Here is a 16,564-nt window from a genome sequence, read left to right as displayed (position 1 = left end):
ATCCAGATGGGAAATGTCCAGATTGCGGTATTCCCGGACTTCTCCAACGAAGTGCAGAAGAAAAGATCCCAATTCCAGGAGGTTAAACACCATATGTGAGTGCAGCATCTCAAATATGTAATGTTATTACCCGCAAGACTGCGAGTTGAGGAAGATGGCCGCGTACAGCTTTTCGAAGACCCGGCCACGGCTTGGCTTGATCAGCGGGGTCGCCCAGCCTAACGGACTGCTGGACTTGTAATCCCAGCGAGTATGACTTCCAATTATTTCCGAAGAAAGGGCATTTTGTCTTTATTGCGTGAGGAGAGAAAACCTGCATTCCCCCCATCACTTATCTTTGTTGCACTGTTCCCTGCTAGAAAGATAATTCCACAGTTTGAGGGTGGGAGATGTGTTAACTTACTACTTACCACTACGGTTTTCCATATCCCTTTTTACATTACCCCCCAGTTACCGGAACACGGACACCATTACTAGTAAGGCCTGCAGGCATGGGCGGACTGCTAGCTATTTAATGAACATCTTACACGTGGCGCACCCCGACGGATTAATACAAAGTCATGTATTTGATGTACAGGATGTGGAGCGCCTCACACAGAAATGCACAGACTCGGAGGTCAGTTGTATCCCACCACAGACTTGTGTAAAAGCTACGGGGAGCTTACATGGAGGGAGTTTTGGGGTGGTTCAGTCCCCCTCTTGCTACCTTGCTTCACAATTGACAGTGAATTTTTCACCCCCTTAGAAATGTTAAATCAGCATGGTACAGTGATAACAACTACGTTAAGAATTGCACAGTGCTGTTTCTTGGCCTAGGCCGACAAGGCCCAGGCCTAGGGCGGCACTTTGAGGGGGGCGGCAAAAACCGCCCCCCCCAGACCCGTCTTTCCGAGCCTCGGCTCCCCCGGCCGCGTCCCGCACAAATACAGCGGCCGGCTTGCTATAGCGGGGCACGTGTAAATATTATGGGCAGTAAGTATGCCGAGAGGGGGCGCAACCTCACTGGCGGAGGCGGAGCCGGAGCCTTATGCTCCGCCCACCCTCCTCCGTCCAGCGTTCTACTCTGCATCGTCTCCCAGGTCCGAGGCGGGGTCTATCGAAGAGGAGGCGGAGAATATCATCACCTCTCTAATTATCACTGGAAGTGTCGGGATGGCCCAGAATCGAGGAAGAGATCCGGAGATGGCTCATCTCACTGAAGGCAGTACAATGCTGAGCTCTCAGGATACCCCTCTGATCGGGTAAATGTATATCCATCCTCCCGCATATATAGAATGCTCTCCAAGTAGTCAGTGTTCCCCTATACATTAACCACCTACACACACACACACACACATATTTGAAGCTCTCATATACACCCCCCTCCATGCAGTCATACATTACCCCCACCCCCCTCCATGCAGTCATACATTACCCCCACCCCCCTCCATGCAGTCATACATTACCACCCCCCTCCATGCAGTCATACATTACCCCCACCCCCCTCCATGCAGTCATACATTACCACCCCCCTCCATGCAGTCATACATTACCCCCACCCCCCTCCATGCAGTCATACATTACCCCCACCCCCCTCCATGCAGTCATACGTTACCACCCCCCTCCATGCAGTCATACATTACCCCCACCCCCCTCCATGCAGTCATACATTACCCCCACCCCCCTCCATGCAGTCATACATTACCCCCACCCCCCTCCATGCAGTCATACATTACCCCCACCCCCCTCCATGCAGTCATACATTACCACCCCCCTCCATGCAGTCATACATTACCCCCACCCCCCTCCATGCAGTCATACATTACCCCCACCCCCCTCCATGTAGTCATACACTACCCCCACCCCCCTCCATGTAGTCATACACTACCCCCACCCCCCTCCATGTAGTCATACACTACCCCCACCCCCCTCCATGCAGTCATACACTACCCCCACCCCCCTCCATGCAGTCATACACTACCCCCACCCCCCTCCATGCAGTCATACACTACCCCCACCCCCCTCCATGCAGTCATACACTACCCCCACCCCCCTCCATGCAGTCATACATTGCCCCCACCGCCCTCCATGCAGTCATACATTACCCCCACCCCCTCCATGCAGTCATACACTACCCCCACCCCCCTCCATGCAGTCATACACTACCCCCACCCCCCTCCATGCAGTCATACATTACCCCCACCCCCCTCCATGCAGTCATACATTACCCCCACCCCCCTCCATGCAGTCATACACTACCCCCACCCCCCTCCATGCAGTCATACATTACCCCCACCCCCCTCCATGCAGTCATACATTACCCCCACCCCCCTCCATGCAGTCATACATTACTCCACCCCCCTCCATGCAGTCATACATTACCCCCACCCCCCTCCATGCAGTCATACATTACCCCCACCCCCCTCCATGCAGTCATACATTACCCCTACCCCCCTCCATGCAGTCATACATTACCCCCACCCCCCTCCATGCAGTCATACACTACCCCCACCCCCCTCCATGCAGTCATACATTACCCCCACCCCCCTCCATGCAGTCATACATTACCACCCCCCTCCATGCAGTCATACATTACCACCACCCCCCTCCATGCAGTCATACATTACCCCCACCCCCCTCCATGCAGTCATACATTACCCCCACCCCCCTCCATGCAGTCATACATTACCCCCACCCCCCTCCATGCAGTCATACATTACCCCCACCCCCCTCCATGCAGTCATACATTACCCCCACCCCCCTCCATGCAGTCATACATTACCCCCACCCCCCTCCATGCAGTCATACATTACCCCCACCCCCCTCCATGCAGTCATACATTGCTCTCTGATTCCTCTCACTCCTTGTGGTCACAAATTCCCCACACGGCTCCTGACTGCAAAACTTGTAATGTGTGCCAAGCAGCCAATCACGTATAAGTGCTTAATATGGAAATTAATATACAGATCTTGTTGCAATAAAGTGATCGGTGCTGAAAACTCAGTAAACAGTCCTCATTCAGTGAAAGTTCATGTACTGCAAAGTTTGCATTGATTATAGCATGCATGGAGCACTTTGCACATGCTGAAATCAATGCAAACTTTGCAGTACATGAACTTTCACTGAATGAGGACTGTTTACTGAGTTTGCATTCATTTCAGCATTTGCAAAGTTCTCCATGCATGCTGAAATCAATGCATACTCATTAAAGAGGAGGTCCAACCCCATGAAAAAATTAAAAGTCAGCAGCTACAAATACTGTAGCTGCTGACTTTTAATGTTAGGACACTTATTGGTCCAGGGAGACTGTGATGTCAGCACCCCAGCTGATTTTTGGATCAGCTCTCGGGTGCTGCCGTCACCGTACATGTTAAGGAAAACTGGCAGTGAAACTACATAGTTGATTCCATACTGCACATGTGCAAAGAAAGCTGCGCTTTCTGAATGGCCTGGCGGCAGAGGAAGGAGGAGGAGGGCCGAATTTCCAAGGGATGGCACGGTCTCCTGGAAGTGGGAAAGGGTACCTGTCAAAAACAGGTACCCGGTCCCCCCCTCCCCCCTGAAAGGTGCCAAATGTGGCACCGGAGGGGGGAGGAAGCAGATAAGCAGAGCTTCCATGTTTGGGTGGAACTCCGCTTTATGATATGATATGCTACACTGATGGGCACTGATAGGCTGCACTGGTGGCCCCGATGAGGCTGCACTGATGGCCACTGAGAAGCTGCACCATTGGGCTGGGCACTGATGAGGCAGTGCTGCACTGATGGGCACTGACAGCCACTAATGAGGCGACATTCTTAAGCTGCACTGAAGGGGTATGGTTTACGGATGACAGGGCGGGTCTTAAACAGTAAGGGGTGTGGCCTTGACGGTGTGTCTGATTTAAATTAGGGGGCGCCCGCATTTAGTCAGGCCTAGGGCAGCACAAAACCTAAATACACCACTGGAATTGCACCTCCAGCCGTTCAGACATGCTGGATGTTGGTTAACAGGTTGAATGTTAGGGAATGTACGCTCACACCAAGTTGGGGAGGTGTGGAGCTGGGAGGGAAGGGTTCTGTTCAAAATTTTTGTTATACTTATAGGAAATACCGCACTATTGTATATTGCACATGTATTGGTATGCACACTGGGTATGTTGACAAGTGGAAATGTGGTATACAGAAGCAGGTTTGCAAGAACCGTAACACGTATGATAGCTGGTTCTTAACTTGCTGGTCCAGCCACAATGACATGACTCCAGAGATAATATGACCTCAGTTAAATTTCTAACATGGAATGTGAGGGGTATGCGTGACAAAGTCAAACGAACTGCTGTCCTAGCACTCCTAAAATCACAAAAAGCCGATGATGTAGCACTAGTGGAGACTCACATCACAGGCCACCTACAGGCGGCTCTAAAGCGCCCCTGGGTGGGTTGGGTATACCATAGCACGCACACAAATCAATCCAGGGGAATATCGATAATGATAGCCAAAAACGTCCCTTTTGAATTGATAGCTTTGGAATCGGACCAGCAGGGATGATTCTGGTTTATAAATGCACTCATAGGTGGAAATCCGATTTTGCTGGCGAGCTATGTTCCTCCCCCATTCTCATCAGAAGCGATCATGAGGGGACTAACTTATATGGCCAAGAACCCGACGGTCCCGGCAGTGTGGATGGGGGACTTTACCATGACCATGAATCCGGCGCTGGACAGGCCAGGGCGGGATGGGTCCCACACCACTACACTAAAACACACCAGACTAAGCCGTATACTGACTGAATTTGCATTGACAGATGTTTGGAGATGGCAAAACCCAACCACAAGAGCATACACGTGCCACTGTGTTAGTCATAATACAATGTTGAGGATTGATTTCGTATTAGTGTCCAATACACTGCTACCCAAGGTTACGGGATCATGAATCGCCCCTAGAGCTTTATCGGACCATTCCCCGTGCTGGATAACGGATTCCCTACCGAGATCAGCTCCCACCCATATCTGGAGACTTAATCCATTCTGGCTATCGGTCATACCTGACCTTGAAGGTATAGCAAGGGAACTGAAATTTATTCTAAATGATAAAAGTACTATATCTATTAGTGTCATGGAATGGGATTTATTTAAAGATCAGGCGCGCAGGATTTTATAATCTAAAATAAATAGATTTAAGCTGTCCTCTAAGCTCATCTTGCAGATGTCATCAGACAAGCTGCAGGAATTAGAAACCGCATATAGTGTAAACCCCAGTTCTGACAATCTTCAAAGGGTTAAACCCAAGCTAGAGTAGTCACCCAAATGCATATAGAGAAAGCCAGACAACAAATTTTCTTCTGCAAACCGCGTGTGTTTGAGCATGGGGAACAAGCAGGGAAACTACTCGCATACCTAGCACACTTAAATGACAAAACACCGGTGGTGGTCTCCCTGACTACACCACAGGGGGATATCATTATTGACCTCCCCTCAGGTAGCGGCACGATTTCAGACTTTTTATAGTAAACTGTACAGGACACAGAGCACACATTCCCAACAAGATATTAGAAACTACTTACACACTATACAATTCCCCAAACTTAAACCCAAACAAGTTAAGATGCTTGAAGCCCTTATAACACAAAATGACGTCACAGAGGCACTGTCTCAGCTATCTAAGTCCAAGGCTCCAGGCCTGGATGGTCCGCCCCTGGAATTTTACAATACCTTTTTGGAGATACTTATTCCCAAATTAAAACAACTGTACCAAAACATCTTTGACAAGGGAGTGCTCCCTCCCTTCATGCAAGAAGCACAAATAATAGTCCACCCTAAGCCAGGGAAAGATCCCCACTACCCCGAATCATACTGACCCATATCCCTGCTCCAAGTGGATGTTAAAATACTGGCCAAGATACTCGCCTCTTGTCTTAACACTGTCATTCTCTCATCAATACACCTGGATCAAACTGGCTTCATGCCTGGGAAAAACACGGCCATGAATATCAGGAGGCTATTTATGAATATTCAAGCCCAACATGACAATTTCGGTACAAGGGTGGTAGTGGTCTTGGATACAGCCAAGGCATTTGATTCGGTAGAATGGCCATACCTATGGGAGTGGTTAAAGGGGTTCGGATTTGGGTCAAATTTTATCAAGTGGGTGCAGATTCTGTATCAATCACCAAAAGCAAGAGTATTTGTCAATGGGTGGTTATCTGACCAATTCCCCCTCCAGAGGGGCACACGGCATGGGGTGCCCTCTTTCCCCTCTTCTCTATGCCCTGGCAGCTGAACCCCTGGCCATTGCCATCCGGGCAGCACCAGAGGTAGATGGACTACGCGTAGACGCGTCTCTGGAAAAAATAGGACTCTATGCAGATGGCACTATTTTATATCTGGCAGATCAGGGTCTATCGCTACAGGCGGCGCTAGAGATCATTCAGAAGATGGGAAGTCTCTTAGGGTTGCACATAAATCACAGATCCTCCCCATAGATCATTTTTCCCCTCCCCCCACACACCCGGAATTTCCATTAGCTAGAGTAGACCATCAAATATTTGGGGGTGCAGGTCACGAGGGAACTAGGAAACTACATTACTCTTAATGTAGAACCGTTATTCTCCCTGATAAAAATCAAAACACAAGCCTGGCCCAAACTGCCTCTGGGGGTTATGGGATGTATAATCATCATTAGGATGATCTTATTACCCAAGATTCTCTATATAGTTTGGCACACACCCTTATATATTCCCCTAAGAATTAAAAAAAAAATGGAAGCTATCCTAAACTCATTTGTTTGGGGTCACGGAAGGCAGAAACTGGCCTGGCACATTCTTACATCCCACATCCATGGGGGGAACTTCACTCCCAGACTTGCAGGAATACTATATAGCCTCACAATTATCCCATATGTACTATTTTAATAAGATTGAAATGCAGCGCTATAGAACCTTAGTGTGTGACAGCCCAGGGAGTCCACTGGCATCCCCTCTTCAGGCCATTTTTCGGGGGGGGGGGGGGAGGAACAGGAACGTAGATGACCTTCCCAATATAATGAGGATATGCTTTTACACCACCAAAAAATGTGGGAAATAACTCTGAAAAAGCTAAAACTGGGACATATATATATTCCCACACCCTCCTGTGGCTCAACAACCATATGCCAGAACTTAAGCATATACCAGACCCTACCATATGGGCCAAGTACAGGATACTATACCTCCACCAAGTAATGACTATAACAGGGCCTAAAAAATTCCAATCCCTCAAAGAAGAATACTCTATTCCACACCATCTAGTGTTTAGGTACTTGCAGCTCCGCCATGCACTGCGTTCCCAGTTTAGGAATCTTGCTATTAATCTTGAGCGCCCTCAGGTCCTGGAAATAATTATGGGCCTAGAGCCCCAAAAACTAATTTCTAACCTATACTCTACAATTAGGCTCCCAAGGGTAATGACAGTAATCCAAAAGGCCAATATAGGATGGGAGAAAGACGTAGGGGCTATCAGTGACTCAGATTGGGATGAAATTTTAGAAAATGTAAAAACAGCATTGCTTAAACTTTCTGACAGGTTGACACAGCCATACATTGTTCACCAAGCATATCTGACACCACTGAGGATGGCCAAATTCCAGCCTACACGTGGATCGATGTGTCCCCTGTGTACTTGCGACCCAGGCACATTCTACCATTTGATGTGGGAATGCCCCATCTTGCAAACGCACAGGTGATTAGATTCCTGCATGATAAAATGAGTTCCCCTGTTGTACTGGACCCGAAGTTGTGCATACTGGGCCTCCTACCAGATACAGACATAGAAAAGTTTCAAGCTACATTCATCTATGAAACTCTCTTTATGGCTAGAAAAGCTGTAGCTTAATCCTGGATGCAGACCTTCCCTCCCACAGTGTTGGATTGGAAAAGGGATGTGAACAATACCCTTCTGTACAAAAAGTTGATTTATATGCATAGAGGATGGACACAAAAATATTCAAAAGTCTGGGAAAGTTGGTTGGAGGATGGAGAAACTTGCACTTATTGGCCAATACCATAAAGAACACTTAAAGTATCAAGGTAAACATATGGGCTGCAGGGGTAAAGAAACCCATGGTATACGGAGAGTAGAGCTCTGGGTATCTTGTGGTAATCTCACCAAAAGTCTATAACTGGATGTTAATAATTGTAATCAATAGAGTGGAATACTTTGACTGTGCACTGTATATCATTATATTTTCATTAATGTACATGCCAAATGCTTGATGTATATTTGCATACCTTCATTTAATAAAGTTGGATTTCCCAATTAAAAAAAAAAAAAAAAGAAGAAGAAAAGCGTAACACAAACGGAAGGTCCATCGCTGCGCCAGTGTGTCCAGACCTGGTCCTGCCTGTTCAGGGAACAGTAAACCGGAACCTCTGCATTTGTCTCTGATGCCAAAAGGTCTATCTGGGGAACTCCCCATCTGTCCACTATCCGCTGAAAGACCTCCTGACTCAGGCTCCATTCGGACTCTAGCACACTTTTTCTGCTTAAAATGTCCGCTATATTTGGTTTAGGCTGCCCTTCAGATGTACTGCTGTTAGGAATGCCACATTGTCCTCTGCCCAGGTCAGAGTCTGAAGGGCTAGGTCTAGAAGACACTTGCTCCTTGTGTCCCCCACCGTGGCGTTGTCCGACAATACCTGGATGTGCTGTCCTCTGATCGTCTGTCTGAAGGCCCACAACCCCAGAAAAATGGCCCTTAGTTCCCTCCAGTTTGAGGATCTCCTGGATTCCTCCACTGACCAGGACCCCTGAGCTAACTGGTCCTGGTCAGTCCTGGCACCCCACCCCCAGGAACTCGCATCTGTTGTGAGAATTTTTGCTGCAGGAAAAATCCCAAGCAAACCCTTGCTCGAATTCGCCTGATCCCTCCACCACCACAACTTTCTTTTTACTGGTGATAGGATCCTTATCTGTTTTTCCAGAGACTCTCCGTAGGCCCAACTCTGTAGGATTGCCCGTTGGAGGTCTCTCGCATGGAGGCGGGCCCACTGAACAGCTGGGATAGAGGCTGTAAGAAGCCTCAGTGTGGACATGGCTGCTCGAACTGAAACAGCCAGATTTGTCTGCACTCTCTTTACTGCCGCCTGTACTTTTACTATCTTTTCCTCTGGGAGGAAAATCTTTTCCTGCACCGAGTTGATTACAGGAAAATGATTAGGCTTGATTTTTCTTTGTTCAAAATCCAGCCCAGACTCTCTAAATGGCTCTGTGTCCCCCTTCAGATCCCTGCGTAGAAGATTCTCTGAGCTGGCAAACAAGAGAAGGTCGTCCAGATATGGTACTACAGATACCCCTTCCAACCTGAGTGGTGCCAATGCCTCTGCCATGATCTTCGTAAAGATCCTTGGGGAAGCAGAGAGACCAAATGGGAGAGCCCTGAACCGAAAGTGTGACACCACTCCCTCTGCTCTGATTGCCAGACTCAGATATTTCTGTTATTTTCGCCGGTGTTATGGGAACATGCAGGTATGCGTCCCTTAAATCTATGGAGGCTAGAAAGCACCCTGCGGGGAGGAGTTTCCTCACTGAATAAGTGCTAAAAAATGAATAAAAACCAAGCGCTGATGTGGACAGATATGTGTGATATAAATAAATTGTGCTTATAAATATATATATACCAATATAGTTAGTGCTATGAAAAAATCAGTAAATTAAAGCTGCTATCAATATAGGGTGATCAGATAACCAAACAAATAGTACTAAGTATAAAATTGATGCGCTTTAAATAAATAGTGCACAATATGCTGCTGCGACTAAGCTTAAATCCAGGAATAAAAAATGCATACATGTGAATAAAATAAATTAATAATTATGGTGCTAATACATGTGTTAAAATTGCCAAAATAAATCTTCAAATTGGTGATGTGACGGTGAGTATAAATAAAATAATAATGACACTCTGAGTACAATGTCCAGGCAGAGATAAATAGTGAGAGAAAGTAAAAAAAAAAAAAAAAAATTTTTTACACAGTTCCTTCCCTTAATCCAGATTGATTGACTCACTGGGTTAGATCGTTTGTATCAGGATATTTAGTTTTTCTTGCATCCCATGAGAGCCGAATCACCAGCAGTGTAATTGCTGAAGTGGGATGCAAGAAAAACTAAATATCCTGATACAAACGATCTAACCCAGTGAGTCAATCAATCTGGATTAAGGGAAGGAACTGTGTAAAAAATTTTTTTTTTTTTTTTTACTTTCTCCCACTATTTATCTCTGCCTGGACATTGTACTCAGAGTGTCATTATTATTTTATTTATACTCACCGTCACATCACCAATTTGAAGATTTATTTTGGCAATTTTAACACATGTATTAGCACCATAATTATTAATTTATTTTATTCACATGTATGCATTTTTTATTCCTGGATTTAAGCTTAGTCGCAGCAGCATATTGTGCACTATTTATTTAAAGCGCATCAATTTTATACTTAGTCCTCACTGAATAAATCGTGTCCATCCAGAACTTTTTGTACCAGATGGACCTGTTTAAGATCTTTAAACTCAGTATTAACCTGAATTTTCCTGATAGCTTTTTTACCAGAAAAACATGAGAGAATAGCACCCTAGTTCTTCCTCCTGCTGGGGTACTGGGATGATTACTTTTTGTTGCAGGAACTCCTGCAAGAGCGATATCATTGCCACTGACTTCTCCTGATCTCTGGAGAGCTGTGTCACATAAAAACAGGACGGTGGGCTTTCTGAGAACTCCAGTGCGTAACCCTCCGAAATAAGCTTGAGAACAAAACGCACTGGATGTCGCCCCCTCCCATTGTGGAAGAAAATACTGAAGCCTTCCACCTACAGTCAGGAGACCGTCACTGGGTCTTAGCAGATTGACTAGGGGGATGAGACAACACCCCAGACTTCTCTCGACTCCTTTGAGACCTCCAAGGTCTCTTCTGTCCTGTTTCCTTTGAGTCCCGGGTCTGGAAAAAAGGACGAAAATTCTTTTTAGGCTGTGGTGTCACCTTCTTTTTGGTTGGGAATGCTTTTTTCTTATCCACTGTTCTATCTAGAACAGCGTCAAGATCTGGGCCAAATACTAGGTCCCCCTCGAAGGGTAGGCTGCACAGCTTTGCTTTGAAGGCCAAATCCCCGGACCAGGTCTTGATCCACAAAAGGTCTTCTAGCAGTTAATTAAAGCTGAAGATCTTGCGGAAATTTTAACCGACTCAGCCGAAGCATTGGCCATATAACATGCCTTTTGTAGGACTGTCAGAGTATCCAACAAATCTTTCCGAGGGGTACCTGCCTCAATATGGTCCTTCAGTTGTTCCAGCCAGTATTCTAAATTCCTGGCCACCACTGTAGATGCCATAGCTGGTTTGAGATTAGTTAATATAGAATCCCAAGCCTTTTTCAATTAACAGTCAGCTATTTTGTCCATAGTGTCCTTTAAGACCCCCATGACCTCAAAAACTAAATCAGTGTTTCGCGACACCTGCGAAAAAGCTGCATCAAGTTTAGGTCTCTTGTTCCAAATTTGTGCACTATCTTCATCAAAGGGAAATCTCCTTCTGAGAGACCTGGAAAAGAAAGGAGCCCTCTCTGGATCCTTCCATTAACTTTTAATAGAATCTGTCAGCACTTTATGCACAGGGAACACGCGATGCTTGACTTCATCCATGCCCTGATACATTTTGTCATGTAGTGACAATTGAGCCTTATCCTCCTTTATATTCAGGGTTGTATGTATGGTTTTCAGAAGGTCCTCTACCTCTTCCAAAAGATAACCTATAAGGAGAAGAGGAAATCTCATTTTACTTCTCTGATCCTGAAGACATCCTTCTCCTCAGACTCACTAACCACACTCCTGGTTGTAGAGGAGGTGAGCGCTGGGTGGAGAACACTCCGCTGACTGCGCTACCGGACTTTGTCCAGATAGGAACAAAAGGATTGAAACTAGACATGTGCACAGCAAAAAAATTCGTTCATTTTCGTTTCATTACCGTAGTATTTTTTTTTTTTCGTTTTTGGGGTCATTCGTGATTCGTAAATGCGTTCGTTCGTACATTCGTAAATTCGAACATTCGTACCTTTTTACATTTGTTCATTTGTAAATTCGTACATTCGTAAAATCGTACATTTGTAAATTAGAAAATTCGGAAATTTGTAAATTCAAAGTTTGAAAATCCAAAAACCCGAAAATTCAAAAATCTGAAATAGTAACTAACTATTAAATTCTAGGTATTGTAATTTTCTTTCAAATTTGACTGTCAGTGAACGTAACAAATACGAATTTATCCGAAGTTACGAATTATCCAAAACGAATGCTGCATCTAAACAAATGGAACGGAACAAATTAATAATAAATAATAATAATAAAACGTTGTTATTATTATTATTGTTATTTATCCTTATTAATTCATTATGTTCCATTCCATTTTTTCGGATCATTCATAACTTCGGATAAATTTGTATGTGTTACGTTCACTAACAGCCAAATTTTAAAGGAAATTACAATACCTATAATTTAAAAGTTACTAGTAATTACTAATAGTTAAGTTATTATTAGTTAACTATTATTTCAGATTTCCGAATTTACAAATTCACCAATTTACTAATGTACGAATGTACATTCGTAAATTGCGAATGTACGAATGCCCGAATTTACGAATGTCCAATTTTACGAATATTCGGAAAAAATTTGTTAAACAAGTTTTCGTTAATTCGGATATTCCCGAATTAACGAATTTGTTGAAATTCGTTAAAAAACTAATTCGGAACGAAACGAATTGCACATGCCTAATTGAAACGTATCTTCCAATTCCTTCCGGAAAGAAGTGAGCATCTCACTAGGCTGGACAGAAGGTTCTTTAGTGGAAGTTTCCTCTCTGACCTCTCTGACTTGCTATGCAAGTCTTGCACAGCGGTTTAGTCCATGCCTCCCTAAGGGCCGCTTTACACGAAGCACACCGTTTTTTTGGGGAAGGGAAAACATGCTTGGACTTTTCTTTAGATTTTGTCTGAAAAACACCAAACCAACATAACATTTATAAATAAGCTGTGCATAAATATCTTCTCGCTAGCAGATCTTTAAAACAAACAGACAGTGGCACAAAACATACCCCACAAAACCACCGCTGTAAACAAACACAGAATAAAACTACCTGTGCAGTGTGCGGCAGGCTCCCTCCCCCCCCATCCCCCCCCCCAAGAGGAGGAAGGGAGGGAAACAAACATAGCCCTGGTATTATAGAGACCCCTGCCTCTCTTACCTGGGTCTGGCCTGTGCATGTGGCTCCTGCTCCTGCCACTACTGCTGGTTGTGCTGGCTCCATCCTCCAGTAAACCGCAGCCTTCCGGTAGCCATTTTAGAGAGCATGTCTCCTTTTATATTTGAATTTTCCCAGTCCATCGCTGCTGTGAGGACCGGAAATTGCACGGCCGAGGCCGCCTCCCACTTCTACGCTCCATCGGCCAAGACCGGAAGCCGCCGCAAGTCCCGCCCCATCCGGCAGTGACGTCGCCCGCCACTGGGAATGGCCGAGTGCAGACCTCACAACTCCACAATGGAGACAGTCTGCACCTGCCGTCTGTCGGAGTGGGACCATCAGCAGCCTCTGCCCTCGCCGGGCTCTAAAAGTGGGAGACACCGCAATACCATCCACCTGTCAGGGGGGGTATTGGGCTGGGCCTGAAAAAGAAAGAATGAAACAAACACAGGTATGCCCTTAACTCACCTCCACCTGGAGAAAGCGCAGCACACCCCTGGTCCCCTGCAGCGCTTCCTCCACCATGGCCAGAGGAAACACTACAACTGAGGCCATGGTGGAAGTGTCCAGGCTTTAAAGGAATAACTGCAGTGTTTCCTGGGAAGTGGGTGGAGCTGCGCTCTCTCCAGGTACTGTCCTGAAAGACGAGATGAGAAAGTTCTCCTTCTTCCTCCCTGCCTGCAGCCTTCTGAGACTTATCACAGGTACAAGAAGCCTTCAGGGCCAGTTAGAGTATTGTGGGTTGTACATGCACAGTGGGCAGGCGGCTGTGAAACAGAAAGCACCACAGCCAGCTGCCCACAGTTAGGAACCTGAAGACTAGTGAAGAACTAGCCCTGTTGAGGAAGGTGCTGGATCCCTGGACAAGTAAGTGTCCTTTTATTAAAAGTCAACAGCTACAGAATTTGTTACTGCTGACTTTTTTTTCTCTAGAGAGATTCCTAATTGAATTTTATTGCTAGTGCAATTGCAGTCACAATTCCAGGTCTGTCTCCTTTCCCTACCTAAAATAGCCTTTAGGGCTTGTTCATACCACTTGTGGTGCAGGAATGTATACAAGAGCGGGTATTTTCCTGTACCGCAAGGAAACCCACTGCCCTCTGCAGGTGTGCGCAGTTGCCACAGTATCATGTAGTTAGGTCCAACACACTTAAAAAAAATCATACATTCCCACGTGTTAGGCAGCCCATTGTAATTGATGGACTATGCAAAAAAAAAAAATGTAAAAAATACCACATTCTGGCCCTTACAGCAACTTAGCGAAATTATAATTTTGATATTTTCAGGGGGGCCCTGTCAGGTCGGCTGTACAGGGCCCCATGATATCTAACAATGGCCCTGCTTGTTTAGATGTCGTTGATTGATTAGAACAGCGTTTCTCAACCAGGGGTTCTGCCATAATTCACCATTGTGGACAATGTATATCTGTCCAATGCACACTGACAGTGAGTACTGACAAGGCACATGATACCCGATGCCTCCCCTGTAATTCGGGCTACTATGACATCACTGAAGAGGGTGGAGCGGGAATAAAGGAGGGCGTGCAGTGTGTGAGAAGCATCTTGTATCAGTGGCTATTGATTCCAGCAGGTGTGGAATGCTGTAGTGAGATGAGCACAATAGGTGAACTGTGTACAGCATACCTGTATTCCCACTAATCCTAACTGTACTCCACTGATCCTCACTGGCCCCTCGCTTCTGTCCATCCCAGGTACTTGTGTGTGACATCACCTGGGATGGATGAGAGAGGAAAGCTGGTTGGAATCAGCACACCATAATAGACATGTGCCAGCAGCTTCCCTGTGCAGCTCTGCATGTTGAAGAAAATAAACAGTACTACAGACCCCCTGTGCCCTGGCCTGGTGTCCACCCTGAGCCTTGACCTGGTGTTCCCCTTGTGCCCTGACCCAGTGACCCCCCTGTGCCCTGATGACTCCTGTGTACCCTGGTGACACAATTGTGCCCTGACCTGGTGACTCCCCTGTGCTCTGACCTGAGGACATCCCTGTGCCCTGACCTGGTGACCCCCTTGTGCCCTGACTTGGTGACACCGCTGTGCCCTGTCCAGAGGACATCCCTGTTCCCTGACACGGTGACACCCCTCTGCCCTGACCTGGTGACTCCCCTGTTCCCTGGTGACTCCCTTGTGCACTGACCTGGTGATTCCCCTGTGCCCTGTCCTGGTGACACTCCTGCCCTGGTGAACTGACTCTCCTGTGCTCTGCCCTGGTGACTCCCCTATGCCCTGTCCTGGTGACACCCCTGTGTCCTGTCCTGGTGAAAAATTTGTGTGTGCATTTCACAAATTCAACCCAGAATTTATCATTTGTGCAGAAAAAAGCCAGCCTAAGTTCCACATTAAAGAAGGAAGTTTTAATATTTATTCTATTATTTAATGTTATAGCAACAGTTCGCTGATCACACCGATGTTGCGTGAGGTGTTGATCTGAAAATTATTTTAAGGGTTCCCCAAGATCGCAAATTTTTTGCCAAGGGTTCCTCGAAGGCAAAAAAGTTGAGAAATACTGGATTAGAAGAACATCAGAAGACTTAAAGTGACTCTGAATACATTCTATTGTACATCGGAGTCAGATTTAACCCCTTCATTACACTCACCTCTCCAGTCAGCAGGCTGAAGATCTCCAGGGTGAGGTTCAATATCGTCTCATTCTGGGGAAATTCTTTCCTTACATTCTTTGCAAAACTCAAATTCTGCTGATTGTCCATCATGATGTCCTTGTAGAGATCCTTGTGTCCTTCTAAATACTCCCACTCCTCCATGGAGAAATAGACAGTGACATCCTGACACCTTATAGGAACCTGACACACACAATGATACAGTCACCATCCAGACACATCCCTTTTCTGTTACTGGATAATGTCCCAGAATTCCCAGAATCCTCCTCACCTCTCCTGTCAGCAGCTCCATCATCTTCTTGGTGACTTCTAGAATCTTCTCCATGTTGTGTCTCTCAGGTTTTAGGGAGTCACATGGAGGCACTGTGATGGTCATATGATCGCCTGACTTCACAAGAGGAAATCTCTGTATTGAGGAACCAATAGGAATATCATGTTAGAATCCCAGAATCCTCCTCACCTCTCCGGTCATGTCTGTGTTTTATTAATAGAGATAAGAGTGATGTCATGTGACCTCCCAGAATCCTCCTCACCTCTCCGGTCAGCAGGTAGATGATCTCCAGGGTGAGGTTTAGTATCTTCTCAGTCATGTGACTCCGGTCCTCCTCCATCCTCATTGGTGCCGTCATTTGATCTATACAGGTCTCCTTGTAGATGGATAACTTTGGGAAATGAAAGTAAGAATTGGATACATGGATTGAAAACTGGCTACAAGGGC

The 16,564-nt window shown here is 46.1% G+C and overlaps 2 protein-coding genes across 2 annotated transcripts in view; one reads left to right on the top strand and one right to left on the bottom strand.

Annotated features, from left to right (window-relative positions):
- LOC141121918 (uncharacterized) overlaps nucleotides 1–16,564 on the top strand; it is a 274,854-nt gene that overhangs the window by 126,238 nt on the left and 132,052 nt on the right. The gene's annotated exons all lie outside the window — the stretch shown is intronic.
- The window catches only part of LOC141121926 (uncharacterized), a 55,787-nt gene that overhangs the window by 35,672 nt on the left and 3,551 nt on the right, over nucleotides 1–16,564 (bottom strand). Inside the window, 3 exon segments of the mRNA XM_073611681.1 lie at nucleotides 15,826–16,029; nucleotides 16,118–16,252; nucleotides 16,380–16,508. Coding sequence (XP_073467782.1) covers nucleotides 15,826–16,029; nucleotides 16,118–16,252; nucleotides 16,380–16,475 — 435 coding nt within the window. The 5' untranslated portion in view covers nucleotides 16,476–16,508.

This window comes from Aquarana catesbeiana, unplaced genomic scaffold (assembly GCF_042186555.1).
Source record: "Aquarana catesbeiana isolate 2022-GZ unplaced genomic scaffold, ASM4218655v1 unanchor234, whole genome shotgun sequence".
Classification (NCBI taxonomy): Eukaryota; Metazoa; Chordata; class Amphibia; order Anura; family Ranidae; genus Aquarana; species Aquarana catesbeiana.
Note: the sequence above shows the minus strand (reverse complement) of the source record. Positions and strands in the feature narration are given on the sequence as shown.